General features: G+C 32.6%; 1 protein-coding gene across 1 annotated transcript; it reads right to left on the bottom strand.

Moving 5' to 3' along the window:
• Window positions 1–1,154: 1,154 nt before the first annotated feature.
• On the bottom strand, window positions 1,155–8,811 carry LOC127862265 (neuropeptide-like protein 31). Its single transcript, XM_052401332.1, has 3 exons — window positions 8,794–8,811; window positions 1,969–2,292; window positions 1,155–1,278 (listed from the first exon to the last, which is right to left on the bottom strand). The coding sequence occupies exons 2-3, from the start codon at window positions 2,282–2,284 to the stop codon at window positions 1,259–1,261; spliced, it is 336 nt and encodes a 111-aa protein (XP_052257292.1). The 5' UTR covers window positions 2,285–2,292; window positions 8,794–8,811; the 3' UTR covers window positions 1,155–1,258.
• Window positions 8,812–11,188: the final 2,377 nt, after the last annotated feature.

The following is an 11,188-nucleotide window of genomic DNA, read 5'->3' as shown; positions in this document are numbered from 1 at the left end:
CACAAAGCATAACAATAACAACAGAACTTTCAAAATTATACGATCGTTTCGCGTTTGTAACGCTTTATAGTTTTCAGGTTTTTAAATAGTCAAAATATGCATATAATGAATACTTTAAAGCATGGAAAATGTTCAGTATAACTATTTCCTTGCAAAAAACACCATAATTTCAACGAAAATGTGCACACTTAAATCCTTATTTTTTTTTTTAATTTGTCAATTCATCAAAATGTGAAAACCCTTAAAAATCTACAAGCACATCTGCACTAGATGAGAACTTGTCAGGGTCCCTGTTCATGTATTTTGCCAATTAAATGCGCTAAAATATTGGTATAACGATTTATGTTGCCGAATTACTCCGCTAAAATATTGGTATAGGGATGTACGTTGCAAAATTAATGCACTAAAATATATGCATTACGTTGTATGTTGCCAAATTAATGCGCTACAATATTGGCATAATGATCATAATGTTAAAAAGCGCGTAACATGCTGCAGAGTGATACGCGAAGAGACAGAAATCATGAAAAAACTGTTTGGTATCATATATAATGGAATGTCTCGGAACTAACGGTTTTCGTGAAATTAGAATATAGAAAGTTTAGATTTTACCACTTTTGAATTTGTTAAAAGACGAATTAAAGACAGTTATCATCAAACCTGGCATGTTTCACTTTTGTCATAATAGTTAACACTGTGCTGCTAAACACTTTGTTGTATTTTCTGTCGAATATGTACTTCTCCATGTAAATAGTATTAAATGTGCTTTGACATTGTATGATGTTCATGCAATAAATTGTGGACATGGACTTGGACCAGAGTCTCAGATTATTCTACCTATATAAGGCAGTGGTATACTTTGATTAAACGTTATACATAAAATTACTAAAGTACAAGTTCGTGTTTGTTCAAATTATATTACAATCAATATGGAATACACTTAACATTGTAATTCTTTAAACCTATTATACTATAAAGATTTCCTTCATCGTAATTTCCTGCTTTAAAATGGAAATTTTACTAGAGGATATTTGTTGTTGCTTGGTCAATTAGCGACATAAATTAACGATTAATCAAATCTGCACTGCTTTTAACATGTATATGTTATAAAGACATCCATACAGCACGACATAGATGGCAATACAATTGCATTATTTTGCATGTTTATTAATTCAACTCAAAATGTTTACATGTCACACACAAACTGATTACAAGATGAACGGCATTGTTCTTTGGACTGTAGCGCTGATAATTAGTTTCAGTAATAACTCTTCTTTCCTGAAAATAGAAAGCAAACAACATGCACAAACAAATGCAACATTTCTATTCACCACAACACTTTCATTTAATTCAACAATATAACCCACTTTTATCATAGGTTAGTAAATAGTTTGTGCATATGAAATCGATGGCTTGTCAAACGTTGCAAAATTCAAACTTTCATAAATATATGGCATATTTGTACATGTATATAGATGTTCTACATTTCCATGCGTGTGCGGTATATTTGTTTTTATATGTTGTATTAAGTCATATATATATGATAAAAATCATTTTATTTATGGCAAAAGACATTTGTGTTGTATAAAATCATATGTTATATGTTTATATTTCCATATATATGTTCGAAAAGTTCATATACGTATTCAATATTTTCATATACCTGTGGTAAAACTATGATATTTGTTGGTATAAATTTTCATATTTGTATGTTCTAAACGTTCATATTTGTGTGCAATATTTCCATATGTTTACTGCAAAATTTCATATATACGTGCTTGAACATTTGGCATCGTTAGACACGCAGAAGAAATCGCTGTGCTCTATTTGTCTCGTTCATCCATATTGCTAACCTTTAAAAAAAGAATTTATCCCGTGCACACTGAATCTTATCATTAATTAAGCAACTTATCAGAATTTAAAGATGGTTTCGTTTATACATATATTAAAATAGAATGTTATTCTTACCGAATCCATATTTGGGGTAGAACCTCCTGTACCCAAATCCTCCGAATCCATGTCTGCCATATCCAAGACCACCGTATCCGTAACCCCCGTAACCAAGACTGCCATATCCGTAACCAAGACCACCGTACCCAAGGCCGCCGTAGCCATAGTCATCATCATAGAGACCGCTATACCCTCCGTAGAGACCATCGATACCTCCGAATAGACGTCCATGGCCTAGTCCGTATCCGTTACCATAGAAACCGCCCCAATAGGGTGTAGCCTGAACGGCAGCGATGCCGACAAGAGCCAATAACAAGATGATCGAGGGCTGCATGGCTTCACCTGGAACGCAAAACAAAGCATGTGAAAAAAAAAATCGTGTAGATATATACGCATCGTACGAGGAAAACGAGCCTAAATGCATGTGCGTTATGTGTCGTCTCAGTTTAGCCTGTAATGTCCTCCTCTCGCATAGAACTGGTTTTTACTCAAAATAAACCTCATTTAAATAAAAAAATGCAATAAACGCGGAAAGCGTCATCACTGATTAGCATGTGCGTATTGCATAGCCTGATCTGGAACGACACTTAACGCACATGAATTAAACCCCGTTTTCCAACAGCGAAGCGTATATTTTACAAGCTTTTTAGGAGCTTTGGACAGCAAACAAGATTTTATCTCACTTTTACAACTAATTCGGTTGATTAAAGCTCCGTTTATGAAATTTCTGGTATAATCAACGGCACTTGCTACGTTGTTAGGCTACGTTGTAAACAAATGTAGTTTCTTGTATATAACTACTAAATGTTATATTGATGTTATAAAACTTTTAGATTTGCAATTCAATATGAATAAAATTGTAATTTATAACGCACGACTCTTTGTTACAGAACGATATTCTGATTAATTTTTTTTATTTGATCAGCGGTTATTTTTAGAACGCGGAGTAATACACTGACCTTGGTTATACTACAAACATTATCAAAGTACGACACGCACTCACGAAAACGCGAAATTATCCAGTTAAACTAATTTTGTTTAAATAAAAAGGTTTACTAAATTAAAAGTGGGATAAATAGAATAATAGGTTAGTGTTAATTATAGATCAGGTTTATCATGCTCGGCACGAAAACGATAAAGTACTCGCCAAAATTGTGTACACACCGGTGTTACTGACCTGTGTACTAACGCGAAAGGAATTGTGGGTAGCACTTCTTTTACGAGTGAACAGTGAAAGCGAAATTAGGTCAGGTAATCGTGCTTCTAATAATCGCTATCAGTCGTAATAGAGATTCAAAATCACATTTAAACATAATTAAATAACATTTCTTTAAACAACATTCCGTTTTAAACGCACAATAAAAAACGATTTTTCTTTCATTATTAACATTTTCATTCCTACACAGAACTAATTTGGCGGAAGCATAATTTCCCAAACCAGGGGAAAGTGATGCGTCTAAGTATAGAGGTGACAATTACGTAGTGACGTCACCATCTTTGTATAGAATGACTCGCCAAGGCTCGTGCTTTTTGTTTTCTAAGCCTCGCATGATAAATAATCAACACTAACCTATTATTCTCTATGTCCACGAAGGATGCTAGATGAAAATTGTATGCACATAATTTACAACTTCAGTTATAAATGCTGTGAAAAAAGTTAAATGTTAAACAATAAAACTCGGTTTCCATCGGTTTGCGGTAACAGTTGCGAAACTATTGTTATGCAGTTTGTGTTTCATTTACAAATATCGATTGACTTTGCCATTTGAGTAAAGATCTTTCTGATACTCACGGATTTGAGTTCCTTGCTGAAAGATCGACGAAGTTGACGCAATTGATGAAAAGTCGAGGACTGTGCTGGGTTTTATACTTGCGCTCTTCCCGCAAACGACGGAAACTTGTCAATTATATTGATACGCCTGAGAAAATAAAATTACCCACAGAAAGGAGATAATTAATTATATGGTCATGTAATGAAAATGGTGATGTGTTTTTCTTCGTTTGGGTTGACATTTTTATACAAGAACAATAGTAGAGCAATTTATTATTCGGATATAAAAATATAATTATCTATATTGTGGAACATATATTTATTTTGCGAGAAAACCACTTGTCATGTAGTTTAATTGTGTCGGTCATTTATAAGTTATACCATCTTACTGAATGACGCACCGGCATCAATTAACGTCAATACAAAGCGTATGTTGTAGTAATAAAGGCATGTTTGTTTTTGTGTGGTTTTTCTTATAACATAAAACAGCCTGATGTTAACATGTATGCTTTAAGTTTATAAGAAGTCGGACCATATCCTAATTTTGCTCATCGTTAAAGCTTTCAATGTATAACAAATGCTTCGAAAATACTGTTAGCGGATAAAAGGAGTAACACCCACGAGAATTGAATATGAAAAAAAACATGTATGAAAACCCAATTAAAAAAAGATAAAAACAAAAAAAAATTAATTGATTTAAACATACATAATAGTATTAACCCATTTATGCCTAGCGTCTAGAACAAAGGCCTTTGCAAACAGCGTAGACGCAGATGAGACGCCACATGATGCGGCGTCTCATCAGGGTCTGCGCTGTTTGCTTAAAAGAATTCTGTAAGAAATGTTCTAAATATAGAAATACATATACTAGACATCCCTAAATTTGGAATTAAATTGATCTCATTTACAAGGATGGGAGAGTCCAATAGGCATTAATGGGTTAACTGTAACGATCCTCGAATTAACTATCGCATTCGTGCACACTAACCTTTTTTGTTTTTTGATTAATGATATCAATAGCAAACAGAAATTAACTAATCATAATGATGTTTTCATTTCATGTGGAAGAAACGGTTTATCGATGAACAATTATTTTTAGTGAGCGTTTGAGATTGAAATAATATGTTGAACTATTCGCTTTTATGGGAATTTTATGTTTTGTTTATATTTAGATAGACAATATTTTATTATTATTATTTTATTAACGATCAAAACATGAGTTTTACAACAAATTATACAATACATCACGTAAACCCATGATTGATATTGATAGACGTAGTATTTTCACTCTTGTCACGTAAGAAGGTTATCAAAACAAATGTAAAGGATCTGCGTCACTGTGTGCCTACCAGCTTAATTTTACTATAAAATCAGACAAACTTTGCGAGAGCATCTGTGGCTATTAGTAACACTGCTAATTTAAAATTAAATTGACAGACTCCTGTTAGTTGTTTTCATATACATCAGTTTAAAACTGTTGTGGGAATATCGTAAATCGCTACACTATTAAACTTAAATATAAAATAATTATTTTTACATTATCATATAACAATAAACAAAATAAATCACAAATAAATTACCCAAAACGCTTTCCTGATAGAAAATTATTTGGTGGAACGATCGACGAATTAAATTTACGTATAAGCAATGCATCAACAAAGATCAATGAATAGCTCGATACTAATTTGATGTTTATTACATTAACGTCAGTAGTTCGCTGATTAAACGCAACGTTGACCGTTAATTAGCGCGTGTCTGACGTATACCAATCAAAGTCGCAAATTTCAGGTGACGAAATACCTTACAGTATTTGAATAAGGTTATAACATATAAAAACGATTACATTTAAGATTGTCGAAGTAAATTTAAATGTGCACAAGCGCTATATGGTTAACTCTATTCGTTATGGTTTTGAGAATAACAACAAACGATCGCTGAACATATTGGTTGAAACTAAAATATATTACGTGTATACGATTTGGGGCTTCTTCCTGAAATTCTATGAAAATTATATGAATATTAGACCATATGCTGCTATGTCTTTAAAACATCTTAATCAAAGACGAGCTCAGACTCGTTTTAAGTTCAGTTCATCGTGTCGCAAAGAGTATATTACAAATGGTATTTACTGAGTTTTGCATTATTGCATTAAGCAAAAGCAGAGGGTAGCAAAATGGTAACACATATAAAAAGCATTCTCCTTTATTGGTAATCATTTAACATGTGATTTTTATTTACATTTTATTTTATCAGTTTCTCTGTGCCGTTTGAATGGCTTGGAGCTTCCTAAAATCGGTGTTTGTATTATCTGCCTTGATTTTTTTTCAAGGCGGTGACTTTATCTCTTACATCCGTTTTTTTAGTTTATTTATATGTTGTTGTTTTTTTATGTACATTTTTTCTGTGTTGCACGGTGTGATAATTGGTTCCAAATAAGAAATAACAGACTACATGCAATAAAAAGCTTCCTCTCCTTCTTATACAGTTGATGCTTCGGTTTGTTATTATTTGACAACAATTGTACAATTTATGAAATAATTACAGAAATAGTATATGGTCGTTAATATTTTAATTTTCAATTTTTAGACATTTGTGATGTTGTTTCAAAATGCGCAGTTTTGTTTTTGTACATTGTGTTTGACACATAAATCTCACACATGAAATTAATTAAATGTAGTTCCCATTAGATTATCATAAGCATGCGAACGTTGACTCCGATTTGAATTTTCTAATCGGCATAATAAGCCAACAAAGACATTAAGTAGTTTAAAACAAAACATGTGCACAACATTGACATTTTAAAACGAAATTTGAATATAATTTCCACGTGCAAACCAATTCAATTTTAATATAAAGAAGTGAAACTCCAGCTGCTGGAGCAGTATTGCATTCTCATTATAAACAGTTAGTTGGTCCTTTATTTAAGGCAATTTACCAATTGCCAAAACGGTAGAAACAGCACAATACGAAATAACATACACACATAGAATAATAAGCAGGGGTCAACGCCTTGGAACGGTCAATTCAAAGCATTGGGGGTTTAAACTGGTTTTACAGCGCTCAATCTCACACTTGGCCGAGCAATAGTCATAATACATATAAGTGTAAATAAAATTTGACCTCATAGCATTGCAACTCAAATTAAACAATACAAATAAAGGGAATTAAAATGCATTCAATTTAATTACCATTTAATTATTCAGTGGTAGGAAGAAGAGCAGAGCAACAGACTTACAACTTTTTGAGGAACGATGAAATGAAAATACGAATAAGTGTCAACAATATCCCTTTCTTTTTAGAAATAAATTTTAAAATATAGCATCATATAGTTAATATTTCAGATCATCATCGTGCAAATACAGGAAGAAGCAACAATAATTGGTGTAAAAGATCCATATTATATAGCTTGGTTGTTTATTTGACTGCTGAAAAGTAAAGCAAAAGCACATGCCTGTCAATTATTTTAATGAATGAGATTACTTTGCATTGATGTGTTGTGTATTACCGTTTCTTTTAACTATATTATGAAACTACATACATCGTTTGGAATTTTGTTTCGATATACATATCGAAAGTACTGCTCGACATACATTATGAGTTTGTGTCATATATTATACTATTATTCATTTTCTATATTATATCTTTATTCTGTAATGTTTTTTTTTATATTTTTACCGGTCAAATATTCGATGTTTTATTTCGACCGTTCCAAGCAGGGGTATACGGCCCTTACAGTGTTTATTTTATTTGTCTTGTGCTTTGCGTATTTTACAGTATTTTGCCGTAATTTGTTACATGCCTGAATTCAACAATATCTTGTAAGTCTTCTTAAGAAGTTCATCTTACATTGCATTTAACACATGATTTAGTTATTGATACAATACAATTGTTATAAAATTTTCACTGTGTTAACTATTTCATTTCCAGTGCGACAAAATAAAACCTCAATTATTCAATAGTTCACAATTATCAAAACAACATCTATTTAAATGCTTAGTTTAGGTACTTTGCTACAATTATCTGCAATTCCTACAAGTTAAGCTTATATCTGCTTTAACCAAATTAATAACACGTACCCGATGAGACATGTATAAAGGTCATATTTTGCATTTTTTATCATTTATTCAACGTAGAATTGTTACATGTCATGCACAAAAAGATGGAATGAAAAACGAAATTGTTCTTTGGACTGAAGCGGTGAGAATCTGTTTCAATAATATCCCTTCTTTCCTGAAAACAGAAAAAGAACTACTTGCACAAACGAGTACAACACTTATTTTATTTATACATATCTTAGGCTGATTTAAGTTTTATCAGAATAAATGCGGTCTTCCGATTAAAACGTCGAAAATGAGGAAGTACCGATACTATAAGATAACATCAAATAAGAGAAAATGTTTAATTTTGGGAAAGTTTTATTCATATCAACTGTAATATCACATGTTTTTCTTACCGAATCCATATTTGGGGAAGAACCTCCTGTATCCGAATCCTCCGAACCCATGTCTGCCATATCCAAGACCACCGTATCCGTAACCCCCATAACCAAGACCACCGTATCCGTAACCAAGACCGCCGTAACCATTGTACCCAATGCCGCCGTAGCCAAAGTCATCATCATAGAGTCCTCCGTACAGACCTCCATACAGGCGCCCCTGACCTAGTCCGTAACCGTTACCATAGAAACCGCCCCAGTTTGGTGTTGCTTGAACGGCAGCGATGCCGACAAGAGCCAATAACAAGATGCTCAAGTACTGCATAGCTAGACCTAAAAAAACAATAGACATCACGTTCATATCATTTGCGTTTGAATATATATATATAACATGCTATTTAGGAACTATTGATTTTAAACGAGCCATGGACTATTACGGATACTCAATTAAAAATGTTATCACATAATTTACAACTTCATTATTCAACGCTGTTAATGTATTACAATATTTAAAAATACAACTGATTTTCTTTTTAACGGTAAAAGTAACGACACTATTGTTATGTTTAAAGTGTGTCATTTATAAATAAAATAATGACTATTTAGCCATTTGAGTAAAATATTGTTACATACTCACGGATTTGAGTTCCTTGGTGCAAGAGTTCCCGCAACTGATGAACATTCGGGGACTCTGCTGGGTTTTATACTTGTTCTTTCCGCAAAAGACGGAAACTTGTCAATCATAAGATGATAAAAAATTACCCACAGAAACCAGATAATAAATTGCATAGTCATGTTATTGTATGTTGGGTTGTTTTTTATTGTTTGGGATTGACATAATTAGACACGAACTGTAATAGGGCGATTTTTATTATTATTCGGGCATTAAAATATCTTTATATACCTTTCGCAAAATAGATGTAATTGTCAGGAAATCACAAGTCATGGAGATAAATTGTTTCGATCATTTATTTATCGTACCAATTTACTGAATCAAAGCCGTTCTTTATTTATGTCAGTCATACATTATTGTCGTAAAATTATATTGTATTTTTTTACTGGTTTCCTTTAAAAAAGGTCATAGTCGGATATGAACGTCTATGTTTAAAGATGTTAAAAATTCGGACAAATCATAATTTTTATTGCCGTCAAAGCTTAAATTGTAATAAAAATGTAAATGAATACAAAGGAAAGAGGTGCACTCACTAGAGTTGTAGATTAAGAATACATCAACGAAAACTGAAATTTGAAAGAGATCACAACAACCATTTTGGAATTATTTAAAAGTTACATGTATATACTAGTATTGATTTTCAAATCCTAAATGCTCAAATTACCTAGCGAATACATGTACACCTATTTAATTTGTGATTGACTGATGACTTCGATAGCAAGTAGAAAGTAACGATCTATAAAGTTGTTTTTATTTTCTTTTAAAGAAACGGTTTACCGATTAACAATTGTTATTTCGTTGCGTATGAGGTCGGACAAATTTGTTAAAATATTCAGTGCGGTTTATTGGTTAAATTCAAAAGCAGTTTGTGGCTGCATTGGTGATCACCACAAATAAAAACGGCCCCATTATGTAGGGATTTTATTTTTTTTAAATATCTACATATATACAATATTTAAAAATTGATTTTAAAATTACGAGACGGAGATGAACCTTGACATAATTAAAGAAGATTTACTCTTATATGTTGTAGATAGGTTGATGTTTAAAACATGAGTATTGAACCACACAATACAATCAATCAAGTCAACCTATACTTCATATTGATAGATGTAGGTATAACCTTTCTGCTGTAGCGTCAGGAGGTTATTACAACAAATGAGTCTCGCTCAGGCAAAACGGAACTTAATGCTTGTGTGTAATGTATTGTCCCACCTCCGCACATGCTAATCAGGGTCGACACTTTCCGCCTTGACGGTATTGTTGTTTAGAAATGACTTTCTTTCAACGAAAAATTCCATTTAGATATAACCTTTCGTCCCTGTCGGAAATGCATACTTATCAGGGACGACACTTTACGCAAGTGCATTAAGCCCCGTTTTCCCAGAGCGCGACTGAAATATGAAGACGCTGTGTCACCTAGTTATTAAAGGCTAGATTTTTATTAAAGAACACCATTTCAAGTGTTCGTTAGCATTTGTGTGCTATGGTAACACTGCTTGTTCAGATTTTAGAAATGTCTACCTAAGTTCTCTTATTTGTATATTTTGTATATTGATAGTCTTTTGGGAATTTCATGTAAAACTTTACTACTAAACATGGATCTCTGATAATAATTCTAACATACTCACATAACAATAAACGAATTTAAGCATTTATTAATACTCTAATACGCTTTTCTAATAGCAATTTACGTGGATGCATGATCGACCTATGTTATTAAGGCTTTAGCATTGCATCAATTAACATCAATTAATGGGTCATTATTAATCGCTTTTTAATATATTTACGTCACTAGTACGCTCATTAGCCGCAGCTGTGAACATCAACTAACGTGTGACTGACGTATACCAATAAACGTTGCAAATTTCAAGTAACATAATACCTTATCAGTATTCGCGTAAGAATATCGCATATAAATCCGATTACATTTATGATTTTTAACTATTTTTGCTATAATATTGAAAACTAAAAAGGATCGCTGCAAATATTGTTTAAAACTAAAATAGATTACGTGCAAACTTTTGTTAACTTCTTCCTGGCATTGCATGAGGATGATATGAATATTAAACCCTATGTTCAAATGTCTTTAAAGCAAGTTCAAAGACGATTTCAAACTTATTTTCGGTTCGGTTCCCTATGCCACACACAGTAAGGTACATTTCACCAATCTATGCCTAGTGGACTCTCCCATCCTTCTAAATTGGATCAATCTATTTCCAAATTTAGGGATGTCTAGTATATTTATTTCTAGATTTAGAATAGTTCTTACAGAAATTCCATTAAGCATACAGCGCAGACCCAGATAAGACGCCGCATCATGCGGCGTCTCATCTGGGTCTACGCTGTTTGCCAAGGC

Source organism: Dreissena polymorpha, chromosome 16, assembly GCF_020536995.1.
Source record: "Dreissena polymorpha isolate Duluth1 chromosome 16, UMN_Dpol_1.0, whole genome shotgun sequence".
In the NCBI taxonomy this organism is placed as follows: domain Eukaryota; kingdom Metazoa; phylum Mollusca; class Bivalvia; order Myida; family Dreissenidae; genus Dreissena; species Dreissena polymorpha.
The sequence above is the reverse complement of the archived record's forward strand: the minus strand, read 5'-3'. Positions and strand labels throughout refer to the sequence as shown.

What these genes read in the sequence shown, in the direction of transcription:
- LOC127862265 (XM_052401332.1), bottom strand. Translation starts at nt 2,284, where the DNA reads ATGCAGCCCTCGATCATCTTGTTATTGGCTCTTGTCGGCATCGCTGCC. An exon ending in CTACCCCAAATATGGATTCG is followed by an intron (nt 1,279 to 1,968) that starts GTAAGAATAACA and finishes TTCTATTTTCAG; the next exon opens with GAAAGAAGAGTTATTACTGA.